The sequence below is a fragment of the Corylus avellana genome, chromosome 8, assembly GCF_965113065.1.
Source record: "Corylus avellana chromosome 8, dhCorAvel1.hap1.2, whole genome shotgun sequence".
NCBI lineage: Eukaryota > Viridiplantae > Streptophyta > Magnoliopsida > Fagales > Betulaceae > Corylus > Corylus avellana.
In genome coordinates this window covers 22079280-22099950 of record NC_142497.1, presented here as the reverse complement: position 1 = coordinate 22099950, position 20671 = coordinate 22079280, and the positions used below count along the sequence as shown (strand labels likewise).

At 35.5% G+C, this 20671-nt stretch overlaps 2 protein-coding genes and 1 pseudogene across 3 annotated transcripts; all 3 read left to right on the top strand.

The window, feature by feature from the left end:
* The first annotated feature begins 2017 nt into the window (after positions 1-2017).
* On the top strand, positions 2018-4280 carry LOC132164805 (cytochrome P450 71D9-like). Its single transcript, XM_059575366.2, has 2 exons — positions 2018-2986; positions 3552-4280. Exons 1-2 carry the CDS (start codon positions 2018-2020, stop codon positions 4176-4178), a joined length of 1596 nt encoding a protein of 531 aa, XP_059431349.2. The 3' UTR covers positions 4179-4280.
* An 841-nt stretch (positions 4281-5121) lies between these two features.
* On the top strand, positions 5122-10652 carry LOC132164696 (disease resistance protein RPV1-like; annotated as a pseudogene). The gene is made up of 6 exons (XR_015912972.1): positions 5122-5287; positions 5658-6160; positions 6884-7982; positions 8351-8628; positions 8760-9666; positions 9797-10652. The product of XR_015912972.1 is annotated as a disease resistance protein RPV1-like (transcript).
* A 3390-nt stretch (positions 10653-14042) lies between these two features.
* On the top strand, positions 14043-15914 carry LOC132164283 (cytochrome P450 71D9). Its single transcript, XM_059574769.2, has 2 exons — positions 14043-15005; positions 15174-15914. The coding sequence occupies exons 1-2, from the start codon at positions 14091-14093 to the stop codon at positions 15798-15800; spliced, it is 1542 nt and encodes a 513-aa protein (XP_059430752.2). The 5' UTR covers positions 14043-14090; the 3' UTR covers positions 15801-15914.
* Positions 15915-20671: the final 4757 nt, after the last annotated feature.

Genomic DNA, 20671 nt, shown 5'->3' with positions numbered 1-20671 from the left:
ATGGTAGATTTTATGTATGCAGAGAACATCGTGACTTGTAGTCACTTGCAAATCCTTTTTGTGGCCATGTTTAGAGTTTTATACCAATAATTGCTCCATATGCGTAGGATGGAGGATTCTACGCATCTTCAAAAGGACGTCTTGTTAACAGGAAAAGAAAGGGGTATACCATCAATAAACCAGTAGTATTGTTTGGTTTAATGGTTTCAAAATCTGTTTGGAAAAACAACAATGTCAAAATGTCAATAATGAAAATGCAACTTTTAAAAACATGATAAAATTGCGGTAGCAAGTTAAAGCTAGTGTTTGTTAAACAACACACAACTCCCATACATTATTCACTTTATTTTTTTAAAAAGAAAATCATCAAAAACATTATTACTTTTATATTACATTATTTACTTTTTCCTACTATTCAAATAAAAAAATCACTACAAAACAAAATTTTTCTCTATTCAATAACAGTTTTTCACTTTTCTATACCAATAATTATTTTCTGTTTTTATTTTTTTTATTGTGAACAGTGTCTTGGAAAAGCCCTTGTTTGTTAATACATTTTGAAAAATGCACTCCTTGCCTTTAGTTTGAAACAAGATACTTTTTGTGATTTTGTTTAAAAATAGATGTTTGTCCTGAGAAATTACGGGTTAAACACATTCTAAGATTAAGGTTCTTAAATTAGGTTGGTAATTCAAAGTCATTTTTCAACAATGCAACTCATCTTGTAGAAGTAGCACAATCAAGGTGGTCGCCCCCCACAAAAAAAGGTTGGGGCCTGGGGGTAGCCGCACCACCCCCGATGCCCTCGATGGTGGCTATGGCCACTCCAGATTTGCTTCAGGGGTGGCCATGTCACTCTTGGAGCTCCTCTGGGGTGGTTGCGGAATGCCCTTGGTGGTGGTTAGCCACCCACTTTTTTTTTTTTTTTTTAATTTTTAATATGAGTTATATATATGAGTTTTTAGTAATTTTGATTCAATTCTAGTTAGAGTATGTGTTTTGTTTTCAAATTAAAGAATATGAATAACTATTTTATTTCGCTCTCCTTTATTTCCAACAATAACTATTTTATTTCCTAATAAAATACGCGAACTAAATGAACCCTTAAGGGCCGGCACCAATCCCAGCGCCCATTAAAACATGAATTTCGTATTAGCCGCATGGGATAAATGAATCTGGGGATAGTCGTTAATTGGGCCGACAACCAACAAAATTTACACATAAAGACCGGAAGACCGCCTCGTAGGTCCAAGGTGGCTCCGAAACCCAAATCCTATTCTACGTGCATAACAGGGAATCCTTTTTCAAACCAAGAAGTGCGTCCTAACTCCTAAGGTAAATGATCATCCACGAACCCACAACTTGAGGAACATCCTCAAATTGAGGAACACAAACTACTCAAAAATAGGCCATTAAGGAGAATATTCACACGTAACAATTGGAGTCACGAAGACGGTTAGGCCGAGATCTCTATAAAAGGTTGTTGGAACTTTTGATCCTAAATTCAAAACTCCGACTAATGGCATTTATGTCTCTTTGACATTGACTTTTGACTTAAGCATAGATCTTTCTCCCGTAGGAGGCTCTAGAAATTGTCCTAAAAAAAAGATAAAAGTTTCTTTTTTGAAAAAAATATTCTCCAACCCATTTAAAATAGTATAAAGTGTTTATAAACATTTAAAATACACAATAAATTTAGTCTAAGTTAGTAAACTGTTATTAATTATATTAATAATTTAATGTGCATTTTAAATGTTTATAAACATTTGACACTATCTTAAATAGGTTGGTAGATATTTCCTCCAAACTGGTTTGTAGAAAATTTCTATCCCTAAAAAAATGCATTAAATAAACATTAATTTTGACCAAGTTTTTTGGTGTGGTCTTATCCGTCTATCCCTAGCTATACTTGGAAACTAATCAAATATTCAGCCTTGTAGCTAAACCGCTAACCTTGAACAAAAACTATTAATAGGGATAGAAGAAGCCTATATTGAAAGGGTGTTGGTGTATAAATATGTATACATTGCATAACATTCCAATCAAGACAAGAGAAGTAGGAGACACAGTAGAGAGATTTCTTCTCATGGAGCTCCAAGTCTTATCATTCCCAACCCTTTTCTCCTTCCTGCTGTTTATGTTTATGGTAGTGAAAATATTGAAGAGATTCAAAAGCCGCCACTCTTTAAGTCTACCCCCAGGGCCATGGAAGCTACCCATCTTTGGAAACATGCACAACTTCGCATCAGGCTCTCCACCACATCGTGCTTTGAAAGAGTTGTCCAAGAAACATGGACCTTTGATGCTGCTTCGGCTCGGAGAAGTTTCGACGGTTGTGGTTTCATCGGCGGAGTACGCGAAAGAGGTGATGAAAACCCATGATGCTATCTTTGCATCAAGACCTAGTGTTCTGTCGGCAGAGATCTTGTCATATGATTGTACAAACATTGGCTTTTCACCCTTAGGGGATTACTGGAGACAGCTAAGAAAAATTTGTGTTCTAGAGCTTTTAAGTCCAAAACGTGTTGAATCTTACAGACCACTTAGAGAAGAAGAGCTATCAAATTTCATCAAGTGGGTTGCTTCAAAAGCTGGATCTCCTGTCAATCTTTCTAGCAAAGTGTTTTCATTAGTATATGGTATTACTTCAAGGGCGGCCTTTGGTAAGAAAAGCCAAGACCAAGAACAATTCATACAGATTGTGAAGGAAGTTATCGAGTTTGCATCAGGTTTCAATATTGCAGATTTCTTTCCTTCTATCAAACTGCTTCATGTGATCAGTGGGGTGAGGCCTAAACTTGAGAAAATGCACAAGGATGCTGACAGGATTATGGAAAAAATCATCACTGAACATAAGGCAAGGACAGCAGCAAAAGCAGAGGAGGCTGCAACAGAGGAAGATTTGCTAGATGTTCTCCTCAAATTTCATGAGCACCGTGACAGTGAGTTTTCCTTGACTAACAACAACATCAAGGCTGTAATTCTGGTAATTATTTTCACCTTCTGCTCATATCATGCTTTGGTTCCACACAATATATATATATATATATATATATATATATATATATATATATAGATATTGTTCTTTTTGGTTATAATTGCTTTATTTATTTATTTTTATAATCGGGGTATGCGGAGCTTCACCCCACCAAGAAACTGTGCAATCTGCAATCTGCGACGGGGTTGGGTAAAGCTCGGGCGTCTCCTCAAATATTTGTTATATTATAGCTTATATTAACACGTCAAAGCCTTAATAGACTACATATTTTTTTGATATATAATTTGAGTGTATAACTCTATTTATAGAGTTTTACATGTGATTTAAAATATTTAAAATATAAACATACTCTTTAAATCAGGATTAACAAATATTATCTAAATCCTTGATTTAGGGAATACAAAATCAAAATTTATTACAACAGATTTATATCCTTTAACATTTGTTTGCACTCAAGGGGACATCAGAGCCAAATGATTTACTGCTCGAGCAAACTCTTGGGGTTTTTAACTGCCTAATTAACTCAAAGTTGTTTCCATTTCACTGATTTCAGGACATTTTTTCTGCTGGGAGTGAGACATCAGCCATAACCGTAGTTTGGGCTATGGCAGAAATGATGAAAAATCCAGAAGTGATGAAGAAGGCACAAGCTGAGGTGAGGGAAGTGTTTGATAGAAAAGGGAGGGTTGATGAAACAGTCATTAATGAGATGAAATATTTGAAGTTGCTTGTGAAGGAGACCCTGCGATCCCACCCTCCATCTGCTCTGTTACTTCCCAGAGAATCTAGAGAGAGGTGTGAAATTAATGGGTATGAAATTCCTGCAAAAACAAAAGTTATTGTTAATGCTTGGGCAATTGCAAGAGATCCCAAATATTGGACTGAACCTGAGAGCTTTATCCCAGAGAGATTCCTATTTGATACCACTCATGACTTTAAGGGGACAAATTTCGAATATCTCCCATTTGGAGCTGGAAGGAGGGTTTGCCCAGGCTATACATTTGCCCTAGTCATTGTTGAGTACACAATTGCTCTGCTTTTGTACCATTTTGATTGGACACTTCCCAATGGAATGAAGCATCAAGATCTGGACATGACTGATATCGCCGGCGCTACAGTAGGAAGAAAGGAAGATCTGGTCTTGATTCCAACTGTTCATGATAATCCATTGCCTGTCTAATAAGCTTGTAATTTCTTCTTCAGATAGATATATAGTATATATATAAGATGATTACCTAGTCGGAATAAGATCTCAACTTTGTATTAATGGGTATTGTGTTAATAAATAATCTAATGCCATGTTACATCTTCCCCATTACTCTAATCCTTTCCATCTAACATACTAACTGCAACAACTGGAGCATAATGAACTGACAATCGACACAATGACTCTGCTTGTTAACATGTTTCGTGGGATGTTTTTATACTCGTAAAATGTTTTCTGCGATGTCATTCAAAAGCAGTGCAGCTGTTCAACACATGCTGGAAATGATTAATCTATATAGTAGTTGATGATTAGCTACTTTCCTAATCCAAGTTACTGACCTGATCATATTATAGAACTTGACATTGCCATTGAGCTCTAGCACAAAAGCAGGATGAAAGCTTTTACTTACTGCATTGCTTGCTTAACATGTTGCCCATGTAAATCAATTGTTATCACATTTTCTATGTCCTCGTTTCTGCATATCAGAAGAAATAGCTCACACTCTCTGTATGTCCATGTTGTGTGATTGGGCATGTGCAAAATACAAAGTATTCTTTATTCAACCACACCAAGCTAAAGCATATTGTGATGACAACTTCAATCTATGGACCAGGTAGGACTAGCCTACTCCTTCCTTCCTGGAACTAAGATTCCTCTGTTTTTTCTTTTTACTGTGTACAGTGCTTCTGTAAATGGTAAATGCTGGCACCGACACAAACCGTTCACAAAAAGTGTTTTGCCGATTAACCTACTAATTATTCACGTTATAAACTTTTTTTTTATTATTATTTTTTTTCACTTTCTTTCTTTTTACTCTCAATCCTCATTTTTCTTTCGCACATTTTTCCGCACAAAATAATATTTAAAAAAACTAAAGAGTAAATGAAAACCTAATCCAAGTCTCCGCCATCAAACTCCACATTTCTTACTTTTCCCCTAGCTATCTTTCACTCAAACACCCATGGATCGCGACGAGGGCCAAGCCACCCGTGCGAGACCAATGAAGCGGAAGCTGGAGCCTGAATTCCAAGACCAAAACCAGGCTCGCAAGATTCTCGTCCTCCAAGACCCAAACAAAGACGGTACTGTTTTCGCCCATCAAATAGAAATGGTTAGGTGTATGCATATTTATTTGATTGAGTACTTTATTTGGCATAGTTGTGTGATCTAGATGCTCCCGCAAAATTTAGAAGAGAATTCCAGAGAGAGAGAGAGAGAGAGAGAGGGAGTCTCACTTCCATAAAAAGAATTTGCGTTTGTTTAATGAGTTTTTTGCCCGTTATACAGGCTCTACCCCAGAGAGAGAGAGAGACCCATTTGAGAGATTGATAGAAAATTTTCATTTTCAGTCTCACTTCCATAAAAAGAATTTGCGTTTGTTTAATGAGTTTTTCGCCCGGTATACAGGCTCTACCCCTCCTGTTAACACACAGGATTTCCCTACTTTTTCAGTCCAATCAAACTCAACCACAACAAGTACCTCCTTTTCCGGACCTCATTGGAATTACGACGTTTTCCTAAGTTTTAGAGGTGAAGACACTCGTAAGAGTTTCACCGATCACCTATACTCCGCCTTGGTGCGAGTCGGAATTTGTACCTTTCGAGATGACGAGGAGCTTCGAAGAGGAAGGACCATCTGTAACGAACTACTCAATGTGATTCGTGGAACGAGAATTTCCATTGTGGTATTCTCAAAAGGCTATGCTTCTTCCACGTGGTGCCTTGATGAACTTGTAGAGATTGTGCACCGTAGGAATACCATGGGCCACATTCTTCTTCCCATATTTTATTATGTGGACCCCTCAGATGTTCGAAAACAAACCAAAACTTTTGCGGAAGTATTTGTTAGGCATGAAGAGCAGTTGCAAACCGATATGGAGAGGGTGCAAAGGTGGAGAGTAGCTCTTACTGAAGCTGCAAATTGTTCTGGCTGGAATCTTGAGTCTTGCAAATGGGTATTATGCTACAGTCTTGTGTTTTTCTTTTTTTATATGTTTTTTGTCCTTTTCTTTTCTTTTAAATTTTATGTTAAAAGTGATTTGGAAAAATTAATGTTTAGCTAACATGGAGTGGCAAAAATTAGTTTTTAAGTTAAATTCGTTGAACGTTTTCTGTTCCATCCCACTCTACTAGTATATAAAGATAATGCCACTTAAAGAGAAATATTGATTCTAGAATTATGAAGTTTAGGATGATCTTTTATATAAAATGTCACACACGTGAGATGAATGATACGGTAACAATGTAACACTCCAGTACCACATTGGAAAGATGATTAGCTTACCTAAAGTGGGTGGATAATAAAGAAGTTCATAGCTGTCCCACATTGGTTCCTTACTATGTGAGATTGAACTTATATAAACAATTTAGAGAGCTCCAATTGCAACTTAACTAGTCTTTTTGGAGTGAGAACGCAAATGTGGCTAGATCTTTCTCTGTGCCATAACAAATGGGATTAAAACAACCTAGTAACTCCATGTAGTACTCTTCCACATTGGGAAGATGATAGATGATTAAGCTCACAAAAATTCTTAATAAATTTGATAGAACTTAATTGCTTGTCATCACATATTAGTTTCAAATGATTGAGATGGCAACGTCCTTTTGATGCTAATGATTCATAATTTTATTTCTTTGTGCTTATTTTAGTGTTTTATTTCCTTTGATTTAATGACCAGGCATGAATCAAGCTTCATTGAGAAGATTGTTACACAAGTTTCGTGTGAAGTGGAACCCACTCGCTTGAATGTTGCCAAACACCCAATAGGAATAAATTATCGTATTGATCGAGTTAAAGATTTGTTAAATTTTGGAACAAGTGACTTTCGCATTGTAGGCATTTATGGGATGGGTGGAATAGGTAAAACAACACTAGCAAAAGCTATCTATAACCAAATATGTTATGGATTTGAAGGAAGTAGTTGTCTTTTAAATATTCAGGAAATTTCAAAACAACCTAATGGTTTAGTTCGTTTACAAGAACAACTTCTTTTTGATATATTAAAAACAAAGAATTTGAGGATTGATAATGTTGATCAAGGAATCAATTTGATTGAGAAAAGAATTCATGGAAAGAGAGTTCTTGTTGTTCTTGATGATGTGGATGACTTGAAACAGTTACATGCATTAGTCGGAAACTCAGAATGGTTTGGTCTAGGAAGTAGAATCATTGCAACAACCAGAGATGAACATCTACTAATTCAACTTGGAGTACATGGAAAATATAAGGTTGAAGAATTGGGAGAGGAGGAGTCTCTTCAACTTTTCAATTTGAATGCCTTCAGGATGCGTCATCCAAAGGAAGATTACTTGGAGCTTTCAATTGGTGCAGTGAAGAATTGTGGAGGAGTTCCATTATCTCTTAAAGTTTTGGGTTCTTTTTTATTAGGAAGAAGCATTGTTGAATGGAAAAGTGAATTGGAAAAATTACAAAAAATTCCTCACCACCAGATTCAAGATATACTTCGAATAAGTCTAAAATCACTAGATGATAGTACGAAGGACATATTTCTTGATATTGCATGTTTCTTTATCGGTATGGATAAAGAGTATGTCATCAAAGCACTCGATGGTTGTGGTTTCTTTCCAGTTATTGGTATCAATATCCTCACTTAGAGATCCCTTGTGACAATTGATAACAAAAATAAGTTAAGGATGCATGATCTTATTCGAGATATGGGAAGGGAGATTATTCGTGAAAAGTCACCCAATTTTCCAGGAAAACGTAGTAGGTTGTGGTTTCATGAGGATGTCTTAAATGTATTATGCAAACAAACGGTAAGAGGCATATATATATATACACATGCACATGCACATAATATGTCTTATGTAGGTATACATGAACATTTTTTCTTTTTGGCAAGCATGCAACATAGTCCCAAAAATATATCAATATAACCCATAATTGAATAATTTTTATCCAAATCTTCCCTAAATCAAGTCAACAACTGATACTTAACAATATTCAAGAGGTCTACAAGAAAGTTTCAATTAATTCTAATAATGTCTGAATTAATTTAGTGTTTTTTTTTTTTAAAAAAAAAAGAATTATGATGAGGGTATATAGGCTTATTATAGCTCAAAGTTGTTCTAACTTTATGCAAGATGAGGATTTGTATTGCTAATCCAACTGTCTATTTTGCTAGGGAACTGAAACAGTTGAGGGTCTCATTTTAAAAGCATATGAAGATGTGCACTTGATCAAAACTGAAGCATTTACACATATGAAGAATTTGAGATTACTCCAAATCAATACTATACTATGCATCTCACGGGATCCTATGAACATCTCTCTAAGGAGTTAAGATGGCTTTGTTGGCATAAATGCCCTATTAAATTTCTGCCACAGAATTTCTATCTAGAGAACCTTGTTATTCTTGACATGCAGCATAGTAATATCAAACAAGTTTGGAAGAAAAACCAAGTATGACAAATCTTACCAAAAGCTTTTTTTTTTTTTTTCTCTCTCTCTCTCTCTCTCTCTCTCTCTATATATATGTTAATTGTATATCTAACAAGAACTTCTCCTTCATTTATTCTTTTGTGTTTTCATAGATACTCAACAAGTTGAAGGTCATTAATCTCAGCAATTCCAAATATCTCACCAAATCACCAGACTTATCTCACGTGCCACAATTAGAGATACTAATATTTGAAAGTTGCATAAGCTTGGTTCAGGTTCATGAGTCAATTGGAAATCTAAAAAGACTTGTTTCGCTAAATTTAGAAGGATGTAAGAATTTTAAGAATCTTCCAAGAAGCATTTCAAATTTAAAATCTCTTGAAACTCTTAACGTGTCTAGTTGTTTAAAAATTGACAAGTTACCAGAAGAATTGGGGAATATGATAGCTTTAAAGCAGCTGCTTGCAAATAGAACTGCTATTAAACAACTACCATCCTCTGTTGGTCTTTTGAAGAATCTTAAAACTGTATCATTATCTGGATGTAAAGAACAATCCTCAAAATCTTGGTTGTCACTTCTCTCACCATGGATATCACCAAAAAGCTTGAACCCAGTAAGTTTGCTACCAACTTTCATTTCTGGATTACGTTCTTTGACAAAACTATATCTTGCTGATCGCAATTTGTCTGAAGATGGGATTCCTGTTGATTTTGGGGGTTTATCTTCACTCCAAATTTTGGATTTATCAAGAAACAATTTTCGTAACCTAGCTACCTGATTGCATCAGTTGCCTTCCTGAATTGTACAGTTTGAGTTTGCGTGAGTGTATGGCTCTTCAAACAATTTCAGGACTCTCTGCATCTGTCTTGGATGCAAGTGGCTGCACATCAATGGAAAGACTCTCAATTTCGTCTAACCATAAAAGAAAACAATTTTCTTCCCTTCGTAATTGCCACAAATTGATTGAGATTCAAGGTTTGGAGAATTTGGAATTTGGTTCAGAGATTCTCGCAGAAGGGTGTAACAATCTAGGATACGATTTTAGGAGTCATCTCCAGGTTCCTCTCTCTCTCTCTTTCTCTCCTTTTATGATGTGAGTTTGTTTGTTTGTTTTTTTTTTTTTCCTTTTGAATAGTCAGTCAATCATGTGTGATGATCAGCATTCTTGTCGTTTTTTTTTTTGAATAGTGTCAGTCAATCATGCGTGATGATCAGCATCGTGTCATTTACCTCCCTGGAAGTGAGGTTCCAAATTGGTTCAGCTATCAGAGAATTGGGTCATCAATATCCTTCCATGTACCTTCAATTTCAAAGGGTCAAATCCTTTGGTTGCTTGTTTGTGCTGTTTATGCAGGCAACAAAGAAAACAAGAAGCGTTGGCCAACAAGAGTTGATAAAGTGAGATTCCATGATAAAACTAGAGGCTACCAGCACATTCTTTGGGCAGCACTCTTCTTTCACGGTCCTGTAACCTGTGAAGATCATGTCTTTCTATATCAGACGCCACTCATAAGAAATGAATTGGAGATCGAAAGTGGAGAGGAAATTGAGGTGTCCATCCAACTTTGGAAAGCAGCTACTGTGAAGAAGTGTGGAATTCATGTCCTTTTTGATGAGCCAAATCGCCCAAATGTAATGGAAGAATCTCCATTCTGATGCAGCTAATGATCGATGATGCTGGCCATGGAGAGAAGGTCTCTGAAGATCATTAAGGACTGATGATTGAAGTGATGATCCATCTGCAACCCAAGGCACGATCCTCCCAAATATGGCAATGGTGGTGGAAAAGGATGAGAAATAATCCTTGGTATTACTCAAAAGAACTTTCGAGTAGTTACAAATAGCCACATGGCATTATTAAGCTCTATCAAGGTGCATATGTATATAACTCATATTAAGCTCTATCAAGTTTGCATGAGTGCTTATATATGCTTGCTGGATTTGGCTGCTATCTAGCTATAACATGCCTAGCCAGTACAACATGTTCGCATGCACCAAAAGTTATGCTAACAATACAAAGATTGGAAGACTACAATAATTCTCATTCCATATATATAGTTCTCCAAAATATCCAACTTTGGTCGTTCTGCAACAAACATAAAAAGGAATATATCTGCTTAACATTTTATTCTGGAACATCCTCAAGAGAAACAAAACCCTCTGCCATTGTCCCACCATGTCATATGTGATAAGCAACAATTGGACAGCTTAAGACCATTAGGCTTGTGAATCACCCCACAATAAAATTACAGATGCACATAAAATCAAAACCAACACACTGTAGATCAACAGAGCATCAAAAGGAACCTAAATCTAAAATGTCAAGAGTTCAAGGCAGCCATTAAATATGTTGGCAGAAGTTAGGTGTTAAATGGGCAATAACGTTAATTCTGTACAACAAAATAAAATAAAATAAAATAAATTCCAGTAACACTCTAGCAACCTGTGAACCAATGCATTTTCTTTCAAGTTTATAATAAGTTAGAATTTGTATCATAAAGTGTTCTAAGCCACACAGAAAGCTAAAACTATCTTACAGCTTCTGATAGCAAGATCTCCTTGAATCCCATTGTTGCTTTGCAGATTTTCTGAACACATGATTTTCCTCTCCTTTAGCTACAACAAAGTATCTCATCACCGTAAACAAACAGATGGAAAAGAATCTTTTTTCAATGACACCAAGCTGAAGCATATTGTGATGAGAACTTCAAACTATGGACCAGGTAGGACTAGCCTCCTCCAATTCCTTTCTGCCCACTCCCTAATTCAATCAATGGCAAATGCAGGCCCCGACACAAACGGTTCACAATTCTTCATTACAACTGTGACAACTAACTGGTAATTAGATTTCCACCCAGATTTGATCGGAGAAAGACAACAAATAATCTAAAATATGTCTTTTGTTCATATATTTTGACAGATTTTTGTCAGAACATGCATTTTCTTGAATATATTTGTTTGCTATTTTCTGCGGGGAGTAAAAGGCTTTTTGGATTCATACTAGTGTAGTGGACGTGGATCAGATCAGCAGCATGATCAACTTGCACTTCTAGCATCCAAGAGAAACTTGCTAAAGTATTTGATTAAATGATTAAATTTACTTCTTTTTATCGGCTTAAGTTTTCTAGACAAGTGGTGAGTCATTACCACATTAGTTGAGTATGTAGGAAAATGCAAAATAATATTTCTCTCTTGGGCATTGAATTCTTTCAATCTTTCAACCTGCAAAATATATATATATATATAAGTTTGACGCCCTAAATATTAGTCAATATATAACACTAATATATGTTTTATATATATATATATATATATATATATATAACATATATTAGTGTTATATATTGACTAATATTTAGGGCGTCAAACATTTATTTTATTCTAGAAAGAGCCTCAACTGTATTGCTACTATTTAGTAGTCTTATTCTATTACAGGACTTGGACGGTTAGACTTATTCACCATTTGTTAACGTGTTTTGGAAAACTTTTTTTTTTTTTTTGAAATATATATATTTCAAAAAAGAAGAAGTTATATATATATATATATATATATATATATATATATATATATTTTTAACATGTCCATACAAGAGAAGGGGGAGGGGGAATTTGAATTAATGACATCCGCTTCATGAGGCGGTGACATGTCCATACAAGGGAAGGGGGAAGGAGAATTCAAATTAGTGACCTCCGCTTTATGAGGCATAGTTCACAGCCGATTGAGTTACCCTTTGAAGGACATCATCATAGTTATATGGTAATAGTATGAAAGACTACTAAATATCCACACAAAAAATAGTCAAGATGTTTATAGTTTATTTAATGCATATTAAAGAACTTCATATGTCAAGAACACTTTTTCAACTTTTATGCTACACGGGAAGTGGGAACATTTTTTTGAACCAAAGAATAAAAATAGTTTTGGGTCTCCATAGAATAAAATAAAAATCGTGTTGAATAAGTATAGAAGAGATTGGGGTCTCCATAGGAAGCGCCGATTTATCACTTTTATAAATATGAGCCACCAGTTTCGACATTTACTTAGCATTTTAACTACTATTTTTATTATTCTATTTAAATATTATTTTTAAAGAAATATTTATTCTTTTTCTATTTTTTTCGAAAATTCTTGGAAAATAAGATCAGGGAGTCTCAAAGACTCGATCAGAGCGTTTGGAAGTCTTGTGAGGGGTTGTTGCATATGGAATGGGATGGAGACCTTGGTTAGTCAAACAGGAAGAATTTTGAAGTCTTGATGCATCTGCAATTCTTCACCCATCCTCTATGACGTCTGATTGCGTGGAGATGACGAAATAGGATGAAGAAAAAAAAAATTGAGAGGAGAGATAATGGTTTGTAGTTTTTTAATTTTCTTTTTTATTATGAGCATACACCGTCGTTTTATCTTCAAAGTTGGGTGTAACTTTTAAAATTATTATTAAATTTATAATAAATTATTGTTAATTTTTTATCAAATGATGATTTTAAAAGGTACATTAATTTTGAAGATAAAACAATGGTGTATAGCATTACTCTTATTATTTGTGTGATTGAACAATACTCACCAAATTTGGTGACCACCGTTCACACTCACCAAATTCTTCAGTAGACCGGTGAGTTGGATATAGAGCTAAAAGAGTCGAGAGTCATTTTAATATTTTGGCTCACCAAAATAACTTTTTTAGCAAATTGGCGAGTTGGATGCGAGTGCTCAAGTTGAGTAAACTATTGATTTTTTTTAGTAGAACTCGTCTTCTTGAGCCATATTTCCGTACAAAGTAGTGCTAGAAGGAGAACTAGAGTCTTTTTTGTATCTTTTCAAATGTAATATGATTTTTAAAATCACCAATAAATCAAAATTTAATAATGATTATCTCAACGCACACCCAATACCTTTGTTCTCATAGAGTATTCTTATTCCTCGTTCTAGCATTACTCCTCTTTACAAGATCTGATTCATGATATGGTAGTGAAAATTAGTCATTAGATCAATGAGGGCTTATAACAAGAAAAAATCAATGGTCAATTTTTATTGTTCCATCATCATAGTTATATTGCACTAGTATGAGAGTCTACTAAATAACACTTCTCTAGATGGACCCTATATTTAAAGGTGTTGCGGTCTTATCCCTCTAATGACTAAACAAGTATTCTCTATATAAATTTTATGGCCACGATAAAAAGTTTGTGTATCTAACGATTTATATAAAATTAATGGTTTTTTTTTTTTTTTTGACATGTCTGCACAAGAAAGGGGAGGGGGATTCGAACTAGAAACCTCCGTTTTATGAGACGTGGTTCCTAGTTGATTGAGCTACCCCTTAGGGACCTATAAAATCAATGTTGACACGTTGTTAATGTCTTCCCTCTATTCAATTTTGCTATAAATACGTATACATGTCTGCATAACATTCCAAGCAGGACAAGAGAAGTAAGAGACAAAGTAGAGAGGTTGTGGTATTTTCTATAGAGATTTCTTCTCATGGAGCTCGAAGTCTTATCATTCCCAATCCTTTTCTCCTTCGTGCTGTTTATGTTCATGGTTGTGAATATATTAGGGAAGAGCTTCAAAACCCACCACTCTTCAAGTCTTCCCCCAGGGCCATGGAAGCTACCCATCTTTGGAAACATGCACAACTTCTCATCACGCTCTCCACCACATCATGCGTTGAGAGACTTGGCCACGAAACACGGGCCGTTGATGCTGCTTCGGCTCGGAGAAGTTTCGACGGTCGTGGTTTCATCGGCGGAGTACGCGAAAGAGGTGTTGAAAACCCATGATGCAATCTTTGCGTCGAGACCCCGTGTTCTGATATCGGAGATCTTGTCGTATGATTGTTCAAGCATTGGCTTTTCACCCTTAGGGGATTACTGGAGACAGCTACGAAAAATCTGTGTTCTAGAGCTTTTAAGTCAAAAACGTGTTGAATCTTACCGTTCACTCAGAGAAGAAGAGCTATCAAATTTCATCGAGTGGATAAGGATTGCTGCAAAAGCTGGATCCCCTGTCAATCTTTCCAGCAAAGTGTTTTCAATAGTATATGGTATTACTTCAAGGGCAGCCTTCGGTAAGAAATGCCAAGACCAAGAAAAATTCATACAAATTGTGAAGGATGTTATCGATTTCGCATCAGCTTTCAATATTGCAGATTTCTTTCCTTCTATTAAGCTGCTTCATGTGATCAGTGGGGTGAGGCCTAAACTTGAGAAAATGCACAAGGATGCTGACAGGATTATGGAAAGAATCATCACTGAACATATGGCAAAGGCAACAACAGCAAAAGCAGGGGAGGCTGCAGCAGAAGAAGATTTGATAGATGTTCTCCTCAAATTTCATGACGAGCATGGTGACACTGAGTTTTCTTTAACTAAGAACAACATCAAGGCTGTAATCCTGGTAATTATATTCACCTTCTGCTCATAGATATCATATCATGCTTGAGATTCCGACATTATAAATTTTTAAACTTTGCAGGTATGATTGCAAAAAAGTTTTCGCATATAAATGTTTTTCTTTTCCTTTTGGTTATAACAGCTTAATTAACTCAACTTTTTTCCATTTCAGGACATTTTCTCTGCTGGGAGTGAGACATCAGCCATAACCATAATTTGGGCAATGGCTGAAATGATGAAAAATCCAGAAGTGATGAAGAAGGCACAAAGTGAGGTGAGGGAAGTGTTTGATAGAAAAGGGAGGGTTGATGAAACAGCCATTAATGAGATGAAATATTTGAAGGCACTTGTTAAGGAGACCCTGCGGGCAAGGCCACCGTCTCCTCTGTTACTTCCTAGAGAATCTACAGAGAGGTGTGAAATTAATGGGTATGAAATTCCTGCAAAAACTAAAGTTCTTGTTAATGTGTGGGCAATTGCAAGAGATCCCAAATATTGGACTGAACCTGAGAGCTTTAAACCTGAGAGATTCCTTGATAGCTCTATTGACTTTAAGGGGAATAATTTTGAATATCTCCCATTTGGAGCTGGAAGGAGGGTATGCCCAGGCTATACATTTGCCCTAGTCATTGTTGAGTACACAATTGCTCTGCTTTTGTACCATTTTGATTGGACACTTCCCAATGGAATGAAGCATGAAGATCTGGACATGACTGAAATTGCTTCAGCTACAGCTGGAAGAAAGGAAGATCTGGTCTTGATTCCAACTGTTCATGATAATCCCTTGCCGGTTGAATAAGCTTGTAATTTCTTCTTCAGATAGATATATAGTATATATGATGATTATCTAGTTGGAATAAGATCTCCACTTTGTATTTGTATTGAGTTAAGAACTATCTAATGCTACTTTACATCTTCCCCATTACTCTAATCCTTTCCATCTAGAGAAATGTTAAATTTTTTTGGTTATAGGCCATGTCACATCAACTTTGGGGATAGAAAAAAGATATTTGTCCCGTGTATAGCATTTCTCTTGCATCTAACATACTAACTGCAACAACTTCAGCAGCATGATGAACTGATAATCCATACAACAACTCTGTTTGTTAACATGTTTTGTGGGATGTTTTGTGTTGTTTCTTAATATATTTTTTTTTGGGAAAAATATAAAAAAGCCCCCCAAACTATCAGCCGTTTTTTATTTAGCCCCTTAATGTTCCAAAAGTGATAAAATAGCCCTCCAAACTACCAAACTATTGCATTTTGGCCACTCTGTTAGTCAAAGCCGTCAGTTTGGACGTAAATTCAAAATGCTGTCGTTTTGTTGGGGGCTACTTTATCACTTTCTGAACATTAGGGGGTTAAAATGAAAACGGCTGGTAGTTTGGGAGACTTTTATATTTTTCCCAATTTTTTTTTTTTTTTTTTTTTTTCATAAAAGGGCATTGTAGTAACTTACCCATAACGAAACAACGTCGTTTTGCAGTTTCCGTCCAAACTGACTGTTTTGACTAACGGAGTGGCCAAAATGCAATAGTTTGGTAGTTTGGAAGGTTACTTTATCACTTTTGAAATATTAGAGGGCTAAATCGAAAACGACTAGTAGTTTAGGAGGCTCTTTTATATTTATCCCTTCTTTTTTATTTTATTTTAGGCAATCAGATTTGAGAGCATGTATTCTAACCATGCAGCACATGCAAATCGCTTGGGGGCATTAATTAGCTTCTATGGTATTTGGGTTATGTTCAGAATTCTGTGTTGGTGAATTTCCGTACAGCAAAAAACATGTCACAAGTTGTGGTTTAAGTCCTGTTCCATATGTTGAAGATCTTGTACACGCTTTCATAAAGCGTATGGACCATGAATTGCTCTCACATGTAAATACATTCAAACGATGATGATGGCTTTTCTGAACCCAAGTTCAACTGGACTGCCAATGATGCCTTTTTGCCTAGAGAAAGAGTTATAACATGACATTTCTATAGACCGACAGAAACGTCAAATGAAAATTCCGTGCCGTGCCGTCCATCGAGTCTTTGACCGAACATTACAAAATTTCTAAGACTATATGATTAAATAAAAATGCTAATGGTACAAAGAAAAGTTTGCATACGGACGTGACAAGTGATGCGGTGCTGCCACGAATCAGATCTTGTAAAAAGGAGTAATGCTAGAACAAGGAATAAGAATACTCTAGGAGAACAAAGGTATTGGGTGTCTGTTGAAATAATCATTATTAAATTTTGATTTATCGGTAATTTTAAAAGTCACATTACATTTGGGAAAACACAAGGAAGACTCTAGTTCTCTTTCTAGCACTACTTACGGAAATATGGCTCAAGAAGACGAGTTCTGCTAAAAAAAATCAACAATTTACTCAACTTTGAGTACTCGCATCCAACTCGCCAGTTTGTTGAATAGTTTGGTGAGTATGAACGGTGGTCACCAAATTTGGTGAGCATTGTTCAATCACACAAATAATACAAGTAATGTTATACACCATTGATTTATCTTCAAAGTTGATGTGCTTTTTAAAATCATCATTCGATAAAAAATTAACACTAATTTATTTTAAATTTATGAAAAAATATAAAAGGACCCCCCAAACTACCAGTCATTTGTAATTTAGCCCCCCAATGTTCAAAATGTAATAAAGTAGCCCCCCAAACTACCAACCAGTTGCAATTTGGCGACTCCATTAGTCAGCACCGTCAAAATGGATGGAAAAGTAAAAATGACATCGTTTTGTTGAGGCAAAGTTACTAAAATGCCCTTTTAAGAAAAAAAAAATCAAACTAAAAAAAAGGCCACTAAATATTGTCGTTTTGCTTTCAAAAAAAAAAAAACCTTACACAACAACTATATCAGACTTCCGTCCAGCATTAAAGCACTCGTCTTCTTCATTAGGAACGCTCTAGTTCGTCACTTCCCAAAACGATAGTCTAGTTCCGCCCAACCTTTAGACCCATAATTGAAACCTAAAACCCAGTACAAGTAGTGTGTCCATGCCTGGAGAATTTCTTAAATTAACTCTTTAACAAACTGAAACTACAGAAGTGGACCCAAAAAAAAAAAACCAAAAACACAAAATTGATATCGTAAGTTTGAAATTTGAAGTGCATCTATGTTAAACTCTTTTGTCAGTTTTTGGCATCTAGAAGTCACCCATCATCCTCGTTTGTGTACCCTTGTTTTGATCATGTGCGTGATTGATCATGGATGTTGCCTATGGATCTAAACGGTGTGCTCGAAAAAATTTTTGCCCCATTTTGGAGCATGCACAATCTTCTGTTTCAGATAATGGAGTTGTTTGTGTGTAGCATGCACAAAACATTTTCTAAAACAGAGGACCATTTCTCAATTTTAAGCAACAATTAAGGCTGGTATTGCGAGTTGCAGATGACAAATAGTCCTCTATTCGCACACTATAGAACATGGGAGAACAGAGGGTTCTCTACAGTGTAGACAATTCTTATTATAGTTCAAATCTTTGCTAACTAGCTTGAGGAATATAATTATTGGATCAAATAGCATTATTTACTGTGTGCTTTAAGGCCTTGGATTTGCCTCAAAATTTTCAATAAGAGATTAATGAATTTTTGTAAAGACATAAAAAGGACTCCAACCCAAATATATTTAGCGAATGCTGGACATGAAAACTTCCTCAAATTTGAAAGAGGAAGGATAAAGCAGCAGACAACTTTGAAAGAGTTGTATGGATATTATGATTATACCACAACTTTGAAAGAGTTGTGTGGATATGAAAATTTCCACAACTTTGTGTTTATTTTCTTTACTCCGTCATGTCTTTATTTTTCTATTTGATTATCTTTTATCTCATCCTTTAGAAAGTTCAACAGCTTACTAGTCATGAACATGACATTCAACATCAACACAAAAAAATTGTCTGTCCCACTCCATACGCCTGGGACAGACCAATCTTTTCATATTGAAGTTTCAACCTTCGCTCCTAGTTTACACGCTTGTTCCCTCAATCTTTCATATTGAAGTTTTGCGAGTCATAAACATTGTTTTCATAAGCATTGTTTGGTCTCCAATGAGTTCTCGAAAAAAGAAAAGAAATTTGATGATTTTAGTGTATTTAAGAAGTGATTTCTCAACAATTAAATGCATTATTTAACTAATTTATTGTTTGTATTGTAAGATTGACTAGGAACTTTTCTGCATTTCTTTGATGCCCAAATTGACATGGGTGTTGAACATACACGCCCAAATGAAAGTGGTATCTCATTCTAATAAGTTATGATGGACATAGGGCCGAAAGTATTTCTTTCAAGTCTCATACAATTTTTATGTAAATTTACAAAATTTTGAACATACACGCCCAAAAATTGCGAACAGAGCACCATTTCAAAAAAAAATTTGTTCATGCTACACATAGACAACTCCATTATCTGAAATAGAAGATTGTGCATGCTACAAAATGGGGCAAAAAAATTTCGAGCACACCGTTTAGATCCATAGGCAACATCCATGCCACCATCAATCATGCACATGATCAGAACAAGGGTACACAAACGAGGATGATGGGCGACTTCTAGATGCCAAAAACTAGCAAAAGAGTTTAACATAGATGCACTTCAAACTTACGATACCAATTTTTTTTTTTTTTTTTGGGGGGTGGGGGGTCCACTTATGTAGTTTCAATTTGTTAAAGAGTTAATTTAAGAAATTCTCCATGCATCGACACAGTACCTATACTAGGTTTTAGGTTTCAATTATGGGTCTAAAGGTTGGGCGGAATTGGATTGTCGTTTTGGGAAGTGACGAATTGGAGCGTTCCTGATGAAGAAGACGAGTGCTTCAATGCTGGATGGAAGTCTGATGTAGTTGTCGTGCAAGGATTTTTTTTTTAAGCAAAACGACAATATTTAGTGGGATTTTTTTAATTTGATTTTTTTTTCCTAAAAGGGCATTTTAGTAACTTTACCTTAACAAAACGACATCATTTTTACTTTTTCATCCATTTTGACGGTGTTGATTAACGGAGTGGCCAAATTGCAACTGGTTGGTAGTTTGAAGGGCTACTTTATTACATTTTGAACATTGAGGGGCTAAATTACAAATGACTGATAGTTTGAGGAGTCATTTTATATTTTTTCCTTAAATTTAATAATAATTTTAAAAGTTACACCCAACTTTGAAGATAAAACGACGGTGTATACTCATAATTAAAAAACTACAAACCATTATCTCTCCTCTCAATTTTTTTTTTCTTCTTCCTATTTCGTCATCTCCACGCAGTCGGACGTCATATAGGATGGGTGAAGAATTGCAGATGCATCAAGACTTTAAAATTCTTCCTGTTTGACTCACCAAGGTCTCCATCCCATTCCATATGCAACAACCCCTCACAAGACTTCCAAACGCTCTGATCGAGTCTTTGAGACTCCCTGATCTTATTTTCCTAGAATTTTTGAAAAAAATAGAAAAAGAATAAATGTTTCTTTAAAAATAATATTTAAATAGAATAATAAAAATGGTAGTTAAAATGCTAAGTAAATAATAAATATAACGTTTTTCGCTTAAATAAAAAGTAAATTTGATGAGTCGGACGTAAATGCCGCCTTGGGAGTCAATTTGAATTTTTACGAAAAAAATAAACCACTTCTTCCACAATTTCAGAAATTTATGTAGCAAAGTGATAAA

Excerpts from the sequence above, each read along its gene's own strand:
- LOC132164283 (XM_059574769.2), top strand. The coding sequence starts at position 14,091 with ATGGAGCTCGAAGTCTTATCATTCCCAATCCTTTTCTCCTTCGTGCTG. Across the intron at positions 15,006-15,173 it reads ACATCAAGGCTGTAATCCTG|GACATTTTCTCTGCTGGGAG; the intron begins GTAATTATATTC and ends TTTCCATTTCAG.
- LOC132164805 (XM_059575366.2), top strand. The coding sequence starts at position 2,018 with ATGTATACATTGCATAACATTCCAATCAAGACAAGAGAAGTAGGAGAC. Across the intron at positions 2,987-3,551 it reads ACATCAAGGCTGTAATTCTG|GACATTTTTTCTGCTGGGAG; the intron begins GTAATTATTTTC and ends CACTGATTTCAG.